Here is a 14,944-nt window from a genome sequence, read left to right as displayed (position 1 = left end):
TTTGACAGACAGAGATCACAAGTAGGCAGAGAATCAGGCAGAGAGAGAGGAGGAAGCAGGCTCCCTGCTGAGCCGAGAGCCCGATGCGGGGCTCGATCCCAGGACCCTGGGATCATGACCTAAGCCAAAGGCAGAGGCTTTAACCCACTGAGCCACCCAGGTGCCCCTGTCCTGGAAGCTTTTTATCTCTCCTTCTATTTTCGATGATAGCCTAGCTGAATATAGTATTATGTTTTTCTTGTTTAGTGCTCTAAATATATCATGCCAGTTCTTTCTGGCCTGCCAGGTCTCTGTGGATAAGTCTGCTGCCAATCTACTATTTCTACCATTGTATGTTACAAACTTCTTTTCCTGGGCTGCTTTCAGGATTTTCTCTTTGTTGCTAAGACTTGTAAATTTTACTATTAGGTGACGGGGTGTGGACCTATTCTTATTGTTTTTGAGGGGGGTGGTTCTCTGCACCTCCTGGATTTTGATGCTTGTTCCCTTCACCATATTAGGGAAATTCTCTACAATAATTCTCTCCAATGTACCTCTCTCTTTCTTCTTCTTCTGGAATCCCAATTATTCTAATGTTGCTTTGTCTTATGATGTCACTTATCTCTCTAATTCTCCCCTCGTGGTCAGGTAGTTGTCTCTCTTTTGCTCAGCTTCTTTATTTTCTGTCATTTGTTCTTCTATATCACTAATTCTCTCTTCTGCCTCATTTAACCTAGCAGTAATAGCCTCCATTTTTGATTGAACATCATTAATAGCTTTTTTTATTTCAACTTGGTTAGATTTTAGTTTTTACTTCTCCAGAAAAAGCTTTTATCTCTCCAGAGAGGGTTTCTCTAATAACTTCCCTGCCTTTTTTGAGCCCAGCTAGAACCTTGAGAATCATCATTCTGAACTCTAGATCTGACATATTACCAATGTCCATATTAATTAGGTCCCTAGCCTTCAGTACTGCCTCTTGTTCTTTATTTCAGGGTGAGTTTTTCCGCCTTCTCATTTTGTCCAGATAAGAATATATGAAGGAGCAATGAAAATACTAAAAGGATGGCAAAGACCCCAGGAAATGTGCTTTAACCAAATCAGAAGAGACCCCAAATGGCCAGGGTGGGGGGGATAAAAAGAAGTTCAGAATAAAACAAATTAAAAGAAGAAAACAAAGAAAAAATATATTTAAAAAAATATATATATATACATATATTAGACTGGTGACTAGAACAGGGTCACCTGCTTAATTCTGGGAGTATTTTGGTCTCTTAGAAGAAACTACCTCCCAAAATTTTAAAGCATGAAAAACATATATAAGGGTAAACACAATGAAGGGATGGAATATGCCTATAAAGATGGAAAAAAGGGGCACCTGGGTGGCTTAGTGGGTTAAAGCCTCTGCCTTCAGCTCGGGTCATGATTCCAGGTCCTGGGATCGAGCCCCGCATCAGGCTCTCTGCTCAGCAGGGAGCCTGCTTCCTCCTCTCTCTCTCTGCCTGCTTCTCCACCTACTTGTGATCTCTGTCAAATAAATAAATAAAATCTTTAATACAAAAAAAAGATGAAATAAACTTTAATTTCTAAAAAAAGGAGTTGATAAGTAAGTTGGTTGGGAGAATAAAGAAAAAGAAAGTAGAGAGAATTTGCTCAGGCTGGAGACTAGAACAAGCCCAGAGCTAGATTTAGTGCATATTTTCATCTATTAGAAGAAGTTGTACCCCAAATTTTTTTAAAAGAAAAAACCTTATGTGTATATAAAAAATAAAGTTAGATACATTGAAGTATAAAATATGACTATAATAATGAAGGTTCAAAAAAGTTTGTTTTTTGTTTTTTGTTTTTTTTTAAAAGACATTTATTCAGCGTCATGATCAGACTATTACATTTAGCAATCAACAGCATGGGTGCAAAAAAAAAAAATCTACATTAAAACCCTTTGTTGGAATGCTTTACACTTTCCACAGAACAGAAACTAAAATAACCTGTTATACAATTAATCACAAATACAGTCCTCGAGTTTTTTTGCCCATACACATGAGTATTGTCTAAAACATGTCTTCTTTGTAGCAGCTAGGCCCTGCCACCACTGTGCTTGGCTGAGTTCACAAATCTGTTGTAACCTGTAGCTTCCCTGTCACTTCTCTGGCTCTCCTCTCCTGCTAAGCTTTGTTTCCTGGCAGTAATTAAAACCTTCTGCCACTACCATAGCTGCTGCTGCTGCTGGAACCACCATAGCCACCTTGGTTTCGTGGTTTGGCGAAGTATTGGCCTCCACCACCATAAGGGCCAGAGCTTCTGCCTCCAAAATTGCCTCCTTTCATGGGTCCAAAATTTGAGGATTGATGGTTGTAATTGCCAAAATCATTATAGCTTCCGCCACCTCCAAAGTGGCTTCCATCATTACCGAATCCGTTATAGCCATCCCCACTGCCACCATATCCACCACCACCTCGACTGCCACCAAAGCCACCTCGACCACTGAAGTTTCCTCCGTGACCAAAGTTGTCATTCCCACCAAAACCACCTCCACGACCACCACCAAAGTTTCCAGAACCACTTCGACCTCTTTGGCTGGATGAAGCACTAGCCATCTCTTGCTTAGAGAGCGCTTTCCTTACTTCACAGTTGTGGCCATTCACAGTATGGTATTTTTGAATGACAATCTTGTCTACAGAATCATGGTCATCAAATGTTACAAAAGCAAAACCCCTCTTTTTGCCACTGCCTCGGTCAGTCATGATCTCAATCACTTCGATTTTCCCATACTGTTCGAAATAATCTCTTAGATGATGTTCTTCAGTGTCTTCTTTAATGCCACCAACAAAAATCTTTTTCACAGTTAAGTGGGCACCAGGTCTTTGAGAATCTTCTCTTGAGACAGCCCTCTTTGGTTCCACAACTCTTCCATCCACCTTGTGTGGCCTTGCATTCATGGCTGCATCCACCTCCTCCACAGTGGCATAGGTGACAAACCCAAAGCCTCTGGAGCGCTTGGTGTTCGGATCTCTCATTACCACACAGTCCGTAAGTGTTCCCCATTGCTCAAAATGGCTCCTCAGACTCTCATCGGTTGTTTCAAAGCTCAGACCTCCGATGAAGAGCTTCCGCAGCTGTTCAGGCTCTTTGGGAGACTCTGACTTAGACATGACGGCGGTGGGAGGGGAGACTTTAACGATGCTTACTCGGCGGCCTCCACTGGCAGAAAAAAGTTTTTTTTTTTTGTTTTGTTTTTTTTTTTTAATGAAATGTATTGTTAAGATAAACTAGTTAAAAAACGTTAAAAGAGGAAAGGGTAAAAGTTAAAAAAAATTGAAGAAAAAAATAAAATTAAAAAAAAAATTAAATTAACTGCAAGACTAAAGAATCATGGGGAGAAAGCCAAGAATTTCATGCTTTACTTTCTCCTTCTCTGGAATTCTGCTGTTCTCATTGGTAGGTGAACTTGGTCGTGGCTGGATTTCTTGTTGATCTTCTGGGGGAGGGGCCTGTTGTAGTCATTCTCAAGTGTCTTTGCCCGAGTTTGAATTGCACCACCCTTACCAGGGGCAGGGCTAAGTAATCTTCTCGGGTTCGCTTTCAGGAGCTTTTGTTCCCTGAATGATTTCCGTTGAGTTCCCGAGGATGGGAATGAAAATGGCGGCCTCCCAACCTCTGGCCTGGAGGAGCCTAGAGCTCGGGGTCCCACTCCTCAGTGCGCCCTCAGAGAAAAGCTCTCAATCACTCCCATCTCCCTGGCCTCTGGCTGTGCTCTGAGCTCACCCAGACTGTGATCGGTTCAAAGTAACCCCGAGCTGAGAGCTCACTCCTTGGCTCTGTCTCTGTAGCCAGCTTCCCTGCTCTAATACCTGCGAGCTCTGCAACACTCAGATGCCCCCGATCCTTCTGTGACCCCAGGGACATGGGGCCTTGCTGACCCCGCATGGGCTTCACCCCGGTTTAGCCTCTGGAGCAATGTCCCTCAGTGGAGCAGACTTTTAAAAGTCCTGATTTTGTGCTCCGTTGTTCTGCCACTTGCTGTGAGCCGGCCCCCACACTCTGTCTTCCTGTCGCTTTGGATTCACTTCTCTGTCGGTCCTACCTTTCAGAAAGTGGTCAATTTTCTGTTTCTAGAATCGTTGCTCTTCTTCTTTTCGACTTCCTGTTGGATTTGTAGGTGTTCACAATGATTTGATAAGCTATCTAGCTGATCTCCTACTACCTGATGTGGTCTCAGCCTTCTACTTCTCTGCTATCTTGACTCCTCCCCCCTCCTTCAATCTCTTTATTTATCCTAGTTTTCAATACATAAGTCTTTCACTTCATTGGTTAAATTGTTCCTACATATTTTATTCCTTTTTATGCAATTGTACATGGAATTTTCCGTTATTAGTGTATAGAAACCAAGTCTATGTGTTTTGATTGTGAATTCTTTAACTATTGAATGTATTCATTCTGTTTCAGTAGACCCTTTAGGGTTTATTACATATACCATGTCATCTGCAAATAGTGAGTTATTTTCTTCCTTTACAATTGGATGCCCCCGCCCCTTTTTGCCTAATTGCTCTAGCTAGACCTTCCAAAATTAAGTTGCATGAAAGTGGGGATAGTGAGCATCCTTGTTTTTTTCCTGATCTTAAAGGAAAGCCTTTCAGCTTTTCATCACTGAGTATGATTTATCTGGGCTTGTCATCTATAGCCTTTATTATGTTGAAGTAGATCTCCTCTATAAACCCTCTATTTTGTTGACTATTAAAAATGGAGGTTGATCAAGATTTTTATACTTCATTTTGTTAATGTGTTATATCACACAGACTCAAACATAGATGGTGATTGTTTCCTCCGTCATTGGAATAAACACTCCATGACTGTGGTGAAGAATCCTTTCAATATGTTTCTACACTCAGTTTGGTAATGTTTTGTTCAGAATTTTTGAGTTTATGTTTATTAGAGATAGTGGCCTACAATTTGATTTTCTTTTGGCATCTTTGGTTTCTGTATCAGGGTAATTCTGGTCTCATAAATATGTTTGGAATATTTCCTTTTTCTATTTTTTGGATGACCTTGAGAAGGGTTAATATTCCTTAAAAATTCATGCATTCTGCTTTCAGAATATTGTCAGATCCTCAGATTGTATATACTTAATATTTGATTAAAAAAAAAACAATACATTCACTTCAATTTGCAGGTATTACACTTGTCCATCACCAAGAATCAGGAGCTTAAAATTCTATTTCAGTTTCCTGTAGCTTTCTTTCTTCCAAGTGATAAAGTCTATGAAATCATATTACCTTAAAGATAATAAAATGCACTAAGCCATCACATATATACACACATTAAAAATTTCTATATGTTTAGAACTGTGTGAAGCAAGAAGAACCAATTTACTGCATTCTTAAAGTTCTATATAGCACAAATAAAAGTTTAGTTCTGTCAATTTGTTAACTCTTCATTACAGAAAAAGTATGGTTAATGAATAGCTTAGCCAAACTAAGTACATTTCTTTTCTCCAGCAAAGTAAAATTGCCTTTATCTCAACTTATCACCTCTATTCACCGATGCATATCTTCTCTGTAACTTCAGTTGAAATAGAATGTTAACATAAGTGAATATTATTGTTTAGAGGTGCACTGGTTTCTTGTGCAGAAATGTACTTGTTTCTCAGGGTATTACTCACAGAAAATGCTCCTTAGGCAAATAAGTTTGGGAAATGCTACCTTAAAATTCAGCAACTTCTTGACAGTCTTTGGTTACTAATACCCATTTTAAATATTCAGATAGGGGATATTGTGTCTATTATTTCCCAAATATATTTTACCATGAGGCTCTTTCCCAAAAACTTACTTACCTTAAAGAATATTCCATGGAACACAGGTTAGAAAATTATGATTTTACCTTTCCAAGTTCAGCATTTTCACTCAGTCTTTTTCTACAGAATACACTCAAAATCCCCAGCCCACTGAATCAGGCAAATCAGATCTCCTTAATGGTAATTAAAAGGCAAAACCAGCACAAAGGTAAATTTTAGAGAAATAGATTTCCAACTTAAAGGAAAAGACATTTAAAGGATGTGTGTTTAGTATCAAAATATAGTTAATAAGGAACATGATGGATATGTCAAATAAAAAGTATATCGTCAAGAATCAACCATGGTATATTTGGCTCCATATTTGACTTGACACTCTTAAACTCAGACATCTGAAACAACAGTCAGGTAAAAAATCAAGTAATATTGTTATTTGTTAAGGGCACTAAATCAAATAAATACAGTTGTTGAGGACACCATAATTCTTTTCTCCATAAAAGCAACAAGAACATTGAAATATATTACAAAAATAAGCTTTTTCAGAACTCTGGAAATTAATCAAAGCCATGTGAAAGTCTATGGAATGTTTGTTCCTGTAGCTAACACTGAAGCTTGGTTAAAAAAAGAAAGAAAGAAAACAAACAAACGAACAGAAAGTGAATGGCATGCCATTTTTAACCTACCCTGTTCTCCCCAACCCCAACCTCACAGTTTACTCTGACTATCATGGTCATCTTAAAAACCAACAGCCTACGTCCACAGTGAAAAACAGAAGGCTAGCAGCCACTGGGTAACACAGAACAAAACTGGAGCTTCTCCAAATCCTAATCTCCAAATAGCTGTCAGAGTTTCATCCCTTTGCCTGTCCACAAGTCCCACAAAAAACCCAACTTTCAAGGTTTGTTTGTTTTGTTTTGTTTTTTGACTTAAGTCAGACTTCCAAATGAGTGTTCCCTGCAAGCATGTGCTAAAAAGTATCAACAGTAATTGTTTACAGCAGCAGCTGCCTAAATTGGTGGTAACAACTGAGGCAAACAAGAAGCTAACCTGAACCATTAAAAGGAAAAGCTAAAGAATGAGATACCCAGATAAGGCTTTGAAAAGCTCAAATGCTATTCCTAGGTATCTAGTAAAGACCATGAACATGCATAGGGCTGACCACAAGCCCACAAAAGACCTGAGAAGGTCCTGTGCTCTTAATTCAGACTCATCTTGTGCTTCACAAGCAGGAAGTGAGAATGAAGCCAGAATTGTGAACTATTTTCCTAAGCATAGCAAATGTGCCTCTACACACAAAGACACCAGGCAAAGCAGAGAACATGGTTTGTTCCAGGTACTTACAGAACTCTCTTCCCATTAACTGACCACTGAACTATCCAAGCAGAGACTTCACTGGCTACATATGACATAGTAGAGAAGAAAATATGTACTACAGAATTCAGGTAAGTCATTTAATAAATCCATGATAGAAACAAGCATTTTCAACAGCAAACTCTAGGGGGATGGGTCTGATTTCCAAAATTGTCGTACTACTAAAAATAGCCAGTTTTTAATAATAATTAGGAGACATGCCAAGAAACAAGAGCATATGTGAAGAAAAAAAACATACAACTGCCCTGAGACAGACAAGACTTCGGACTTACTATATAAAGATTCAAGTGATTTTAAACACGTTTAATGAGCCAAAGGAAGCATGTCTGATGAACTCCCTGAAAGCAGTAATCACAGAACATACTCTAAGCACTAAAAGGAAAAAGACTGTCAACCAAGAATTTTATATCCAACAAAATACTCCTTCAGAAATTGAAGCAAACAGTAATACAATGTTTTACTAGCCAGCATGATCTGGAAGAAATGTCAAAGAGAGTTTTTGAGGCTAACTTGAAAAAATAGACACTAACCAATAAAAGTAACTACATACAAAAATTAATAGAAAAGACAAGTATGGGCGCCTGGGTGGGCCTGAGTGGCGCCCAGTCAGTAATGCATTTGCCTTCAGCTTAGGTCAAAATCCAACGGTCCTGGGACTGAGTTCCACATCACACTCCCTCCTTAGCAGGGAATCTGCTTCTCCCTCTATCCTTCACCCTGCTCGTGTGCTCGCTCTCGCTCGCTCTCTCTCGCTCTCTCTCATAAATGAAGTCTTTACTAAAAAAAAAAAAAAAAAAAAAACAGGTATATTGTATCCTCTCATTTGATTTAAACAGAACAGTAATTATAAATGAGTACTGAAGGGCATACAGTGTATGAAGATGTCATCTCTATGACAATATAGCACAAAGGAATACGAAGAACCCAGTATTGCTGAATCTTTTGTTGTTAAAGAACATGTTTGTTTGTTTGTTTGTTTGTTTTTAATGCCAAAAAAATTTCCATTATAAGAAAATGTAGGAGACACCCACACATTTGCAGGCAGCACTCAACTCTCAAGTCTATAGTTTGGAAACTATGTCATTCGCAGGCCTGGAAGACTTATAAAGCATGTAGAATTAGCCCATTTTATATATCAGAAATCCACCTTCTAAAAGTATAAGCAACTGCTGCTAGAGACAGGTTATTTCTTTCCAGAATGCAATTTATTTCCTGGAATCCTTTGCATCAAGATATAAAGGTTTTGCTAAGGTGTTGCTAAATTCACTTCCCTATAGAAATGCTTCCTCAGAGCCCACTGTATATTTCAGTGTTCTAATGTGTTGTTTAATAAATGCTTGAGACAAGAGCAAAGATAATTCATTTCAACTAAAAATATAAACTTCTTCTATTGTTTCTTTCAATTTTATTATTCTTTCTGTTTTGTGCCAGTCTCAGCCTACTGATAGTAATGCTATCAGCTACCAATATCCAGAGATGCTCACCTGGGCCCCAGGAAGCCTCCCACAGACATCTCCTGTCTCCAAAAGTGTTATGACTGGACCAACCCTGGCGGTTCTTACTATAATTCCAAGGTACCCTTCAGCAACAACCATCAGGACAGTTGGGGGGAAAATAAAGGTATATCACTTACAAGACTTAGAAATGATGCAGCACACTCAGGGCTTCACAGCATAGTCACAGGTAGAGAGCAGGAATGCACAGGGCAATGGTTCTGCTGTATTGGGGTCAAGCATGGGGGCCTAAGGTTCTAGAGGTTCATTCTTTATTAGTGAACTTAAAATATAAAAGGAATACTTTAAAGCACAGCAAGTGAAAAATGGCCTTGGTCAAAACTGTCAGTTATCAAAACCAACCAAGATCTCTGAAGCAAACACAATGAACAAGACAAAGTCCCTGACTTCATGGACAATGTAATTTCAGGGAATAAAGGTAACAAACAAGTACACAAACCAAATTATTATAGATCAAAGTAAAGGAAGTTAAAAAGGGAATTAGAAAATAAGGAGAAAACAGACAGGAAGGCTTCATAAGGAGCTGATACTTAAGCTGTGATCTAAAGGATGAAATTAAGCCCCAGTATGAGAAAAAGCACTTGTGTCAGCAGCAAAAAAGATACATGACTAGCCAGACTTGTAAAGCTGCTAATACCACAGCAATGTTACGGGTTCAGCACCTATTTTGTTCAAGCAAAAAAGTTTATGGTAAGAAGAAAAATTAAAGAAGTTAAAAATAATTTTTAAAAGAAAGGCTGAAACAGCATCTAGTATTTGTTAACTACCGAAGACGTAAGTATTGGTCATAATTTTTTCTTGTCCCTGTAGAATGATATACACATCCCTTTGCAACCATCTCAAGTGTGAAGTGTCCTACTCACTGCACTGATTCAGTGATTGGTCATAAGGCTTCCTCTGTCCAAGGGAATAGGAGTGGAAATGTCATTGTGAGAGGTGCATGCCTACTGCTTATGAAGAATCACATCTTTCCACTTCTCATCTAATTTCTGCCAGTGCTATACAAAGTTCTCCAAGATAGCTGCTGCCCCTCGCCCCCAGCCTGGGCTCAAGAAACACATGTAGAACAAACCTGATTATAGCCCTCAAGCAAGGAACCACAAGTAAAATACCAGACATGGCAACAACAATCCGGTCAAGCCCAGCCTAGATCAACCAACAGCCTGTCTGAAGACAGGCAAGCAAGAATAAATAATTGTTGTTTCAGGCTATGAGTTTCAGGAATCTCTACACCTAACAGTGGGCAATCACTTCTAACATGAAGCACTAGAAAATTTCACATGGGTTAGCTCATCCAAGGTTCCCTTTGAGATAGGGATTTAAGTACTATCTATTTAACCATGAAGAAAAAGAGGTAAGTACACAGATTGAGAGATTAAGAACCAATATTCAAACCCAACAGCATAATTTCAAAATCTGTGGATTTTTATTACTGTGATAGTCCCCATTTTCATGGTTGGCTTCAGTATATTAACAACAGCATTAACAAATATATCATCCTGTTTCTAGCCTAGCACTTATGATGGCAATTACAGAAGAGAAACCTGAGAACTCTAATTGGGATCTCCTAGTTTGTTTCTGTTCCTGCCTTCTCAGGCTTTACTTTACCTGGGTGCATACTAAACAGTACTACCAAACCTTAATACCACTTTAAATGCTATCACTGTTTTATCTTCCAGAAAATAGAATCAAGAAGCAAGCAGCTACCCTGGGAATAGGGGGGGTATATAATTATGCTGTTTATCATTTACATTGGATGAGAAAAAAAATTTTTTACTAAATTAAGCTTCTACCATGTCTTACTGAAAATAAGAGGACATTTTAATTATACAACTTGATAGTTACAACTCCTCTTGAAAAATTATGTGAGAAAAGATGTTCCTTTTAGAAATAAAAGTTAATAAATCCCTTCACCTGAATAAATAAAGCCATGGTGAATATAAAAAGTAAAATTTAGGGCACCTGGGTGGCTCAGTGGGTTAAGCCTCTGCCTTCAGCTCAGGTCATGGTCTCGGGGCCCTGGGTTCAAAGCCCACATTGGGCTCTCTGCTCAGCCTGCTCCCCACCCCCACCGCTTGCCTCTCTGCCTACTTGTGATCTCTGTCAAATAAATAAATAAAATCTTAAAAAAAAAAGTATGATTCCTATTCTGTTGATTTTAAAAGTTTTTTAAAAAAAGTAAAATTTACTGAACTGTATATTGAGTGCTACATTTTAAGATTTTTTTTCACATATTATTATATTGCTTTATAGACTACCAGGACATGATGTAACATGATTTAGAGGACGGTTGAAAACAAAGGGCATTTATGCATTCCCAAATACATCGAAATTGGGTAGGTAAGTAGACTAGCCTGCTTGTAATGAAAGGGAAAAAGTTTAACTTCCTTATACTCTTAATTCCATTTAATATTTTGTGGTAGGGAACACACAGACTGTACCAATGATATAACCTATCTTCATCAGATTAAGGCAGGCTTTGCACATTTTTTTTTTAACATCTAAAGAAACTTCCAATTACCTTAAGGAAAAAGAAAAAACCCTGACCAAAGCATTTTAGAAGTTTTAGTTATTCTTAGAATTGGAGGATAAAACATTTATTCTTTGCAGTTTTCTCATTACTCTGCAGACCATTATGGTTAAGAAAAAGGTGTGTTCCCAAGAAAGGAATTTAGTATCATTAAACACAAATAGGCTGTTTCCTGAACCTCCTTCAATGAATTCTATCAGAAAATAATGGAGTTAGTCATCCAATTTTCTTCCATTTCAAATACACTTATTCCCCTAAGGCATGTATATCTAAAACATACTCAACATCAAGACTAACCCACAAAGTTAAACCAAAAAGATGAAAACCAGAGATAAAAAGACAGACAATATGCTAATAAAAACTGAACTGCTGAATATACTTCCAACTAACTAGCTAAGGAAATACTCCAGTCCTTACACTGTACTGCCAATCTTATTGAAAAGATATTTGTATAAGTAATTATACTTTTTTATAAGAAGGATGTAGTAGAATAAAGCATGACATTGTTTTAACTATCAATTTCAGGAAACCTAACAGGTTATTATAATGATGCTGCAATTTGGATCTTGTGTTTGCCATTTAACAGATTTCGACCCTGTGCAAGTACCTTTTTTTTTTTTTTTAAGATTTTATTTATTTATTTGACAGACAGAGATCACAAGCAGGCAGAGAGAAGGGAGGAAGCAGGTTCCCTGCTGGGCAAAGAGCACAATTTGTGGGGCCTGATCCTAGGTCCCTGGGACCATGACCTGAGCCGAAGGCAGAGGCTTTAGCCTACTGAGCCAGGCGCTCCATACCTTAACTTCTTAATTACAAAACAGGAATGTATCACATAGTATTTATTCTGCGTCCATAAAGTGTGTACTCTGTGAACTAGTAGTTTCCCTTTCCTTTTGTATGAATGGGTAATGGTGTGTTAATTTAAGCAGTTAAGTGTATTGTAGAGTGAGACAGATAAGGACACTTTCTATCTGTCTCCAATAATCTTAAAAACACAGGTACACTTCTCCCTGGTCAGTCTCCGCTCTATACAGACTCCCAGCTAACAGAGCAGTAGAGCACAGATGACAATACATGCTGCAGGAAAATAGGCTGACACACAACAGACACCCAAATGAGAACTGCAATCAAAGAAAAAGGCAAGCAACTCTAAATCAAGCAATAGGGATTTAATTTTTTTGTTCAATTAATAATACATTTTAATATTTAATTGCTATTTTAACAAATCTAACAATGAATAGAAATATGTGGCTAAATCTGTTTTAATTCTGTAAGCTAGAAGATCAGTTATTACTAGAGCTTTCTGAGACCAGTATTTCAGTCCCTGAAATAAGTCTTTGAAATTAGTGGTCTGAAATAAAGCGTGAAATCTAGTTCAAAGCAACTGTTTATTCTCTAACACAAACTGGAGCACCCTTGTCATGATTCACCTGACAAAGTCTTTATTACTACAACTTCTCATTTACCTTGACTGCATCATTCCGTCAGCTCAGTGTGTTTGGGCGGTGTTAATACTTCATACTAACTTGGGCTTCTGTCACCAACCAAATGAACACTGGGCATCTTTTCAACCTCTAGTCAGTTTTTCTTAATAGGTAATCACTGCCATGCCTAGCCCTTTACCGGTTTCTGAACCATAAAATCAGAGTCAAAAGAGATTTTAGACATTTAGTCCAAACCTTAATATTTATAGGTGTGAATATAGGCCCAGAAAAACTAAAAGCTATATGCATAGCTATTCAAGGACACAGAATTAGAAATAGAGGTAAGGCATTTTTCGACTCCCAATGTCACCGTTGTTTCTGATTCCTTCCGATACTGGCAAGCAGGCTTGAACAGGAAAGGTATGTTAGGATGCCAGAATGGCAAGGCATGTGAGCCCAGCAAAGAGAATGAATATCCACAGGAAAAGTGGCCTGAGTGGGCACCTGCTCGAGGTCCAGATTGATTTAGTGTTACCATACCAAGGTTTGTGTTCACTGTGATCATCTCAAGGCAGTACTACTGCCTCTATTATGTTTATATTCCTTAATACATCATCTCAGATAAAAATTTCAGACCACAGTTATAATGGCTAGTTCAACAACTTAAATACTGTTATCTATTGTCAATATTAAAGTAAAATTGAAACCAGAAAAAAAGTTTCACAGAAAAAACTATATTACTTCCAAGCCCATCTCAAAATTATGGAACAAAGGAAAAAGCTTACATAATTAATCACATTTACATGTGAACTTTAGTAGAGACTGAAGCAATTGAACCAAAATACAATGAAATTGCTCATAATATGTAGCTTTCATTAATTGTACACTACTTCTAGATGTTTACTTTAAGTATTTTTCCCTTTCATGGACAAGAATACCAAGACTCCAAGAAGTATCTCAACTGACTAAACACAATGAGTAAGTTGCTGAAACTAGCAAAAACTCAGCTGTCTTCCCCATTTCTTACTCTTATGACAGGATGACTGCGATAGATTAACAGCCACAAATTCTTGGGGGAGCAAAGTCTGGCTTTGCCTCTCTGTAAATACATTGGCTGTCTTCTGACTGCTCTGACCTACCCAGTAAAATAGAAGTGCTAGGTTTGAGGTTCGTGCCCAGGCCATAACAAGACGGGCAGCTTCCACCCCTGTATCATAGAACACATTCTGTTCTCAAGTTCACTCCATTCTTCAGTTCATATTGACCAGAGCCCATAGATTTCAACAAAATTTTAACCTGGATGTTTTTTCAGTCCTCAGTTTTCACTGTGTTCTCTTTTATAATTTCTGTATTTGTCTTGAAATTCATCATATCTCATCTATTACGTCAAGATTTTCTTATAGAGTCGGGTTTTTTCCAACATTATTATTTTGAAATCCTATACTACTGTTTCCAACAGCTGGGTCTTTTTCTAACTGACTGATTCTCTCTTAATATGAATCACCATTTTTTTGAACATAGAGTAATTTTGAACTATATAGTGGGCACTGTAGACATGTGTTACAGACTATAGATTCTTTCATCTTCCTCTGAAGGGTGGTGATTATTGCCTGGTAAGCAGGCTCTACTCCTAAGATGTGGTCCTTCTGTTGTATTAATGAAAATCCAAAGGTATTTACTATCTCCCTTTAACATGGCAGGACTCCAACCCCCAACTAACTCTGTCTTCTCTGGGGTGAGCGCCTGCTTAAGTATCTGGTCATCTTTCAGTGTTCCAGTTGATGTTTTCCCCCCTAGGTCCCTTGGAATACTGCCCCATGTATACACAGTTCTGGAGTCAGCAAAGGCTTTAAGCTGTTATGTGTATGTATGGTCCCGCCCCCTCCTCTGTGGCCATGCTAAACTCCTTCAGTTCCCAAGTGCCCTGAGAGCCCCATGTTCCAGGGCCTGGCTTCTCAGGACAAAAAATGTAGCTTTCTTCCTTGCCACTACAAGGATGAAGAAGTGGCCTCAGGGTAAACAACAAGGACTATATCGTTCACTCTTCAGTAAGGACTTGTACACTACACATAATTTGAACAGGAAAGGTTTAATATAAAGTATTAATTATATATGATATGAATAAAACTGTAAAAAAAACATGAGGAAATATACCCAAGGCAGGAGCAAACAAAAAGCAGGGGCCCACACTCTCCAATACTGAAATTCAAACCTCATTTAAAAAGGTCTGGCTGCAGCCCACTGGATGGTCAAGAAGTTTAGCAGCCTGATCTGGGTTAGAGATAGTGCACCATCAGCAAGCCAAGGCTGGGATGCAGAAACCATGAGCTATGACTAGATG

General features: G+C 38.4%; 2 protein-coding genes across 2 annotated transcripts in view; both read right to left on the bottom strand.

Annotated features, from left to right (window-relative positions):
- CRPPA (CDP-L-ribitol pyrophosphorylase A) overlaps positions 1-14,944 on the bottom strand; it is a 313,919-nt gene that overhangs the window by 229,706 nt on the left and 69,269 nt on the right. The window lies entirely within an intron of this gene.
- On the bottom strand, positions 1,959-3,185 carry LOC132015047 (heterogeneous nuclear ribonucleoprotein A1-like). The gene has a single exon (XM_059395716.1). The coding sequence runs from the start codon at positions 3,126-3,128 to the stop codon at positions 2,166-2,168; it is 963 nt and encodes a 320-aa protein (XP_059251699.1). The 5' UTR covers positions 3,129-3,185; the 3' UTR covers positions 1,959-2,165.

This window comes from Mustela nigripes, chromosome 4 (assembly GCF_022355385.1).
Source record: "Mustela nigripes isolate SB6536 chromosome 4, MUSNIG.SB6536, whole genome shotgun sequence".
NCBI classification, from domain to species: domain Eukaryota; kingdom Metazoa; phylum Chordata; class Mammalia; order Carnivora; family Mustelidae; genus Mustela; species Mustela nigripes.
The sequence above is the reverse complement of the archived record's forward strand: the minus strand, read 5'-3'. Positions and strand labels throughout refer to the sequence as shown.

What these genes read in the sequence shown, in the direction of transcription:
- LOC132015047 (XM_059395716.1), bottom strand. Translation starts at nt 3,128, where the DNA reads ATGTCTAAGTCAGAGTCTCCCAAAGAGCCTGAACAGCTGCGGAAGCTC.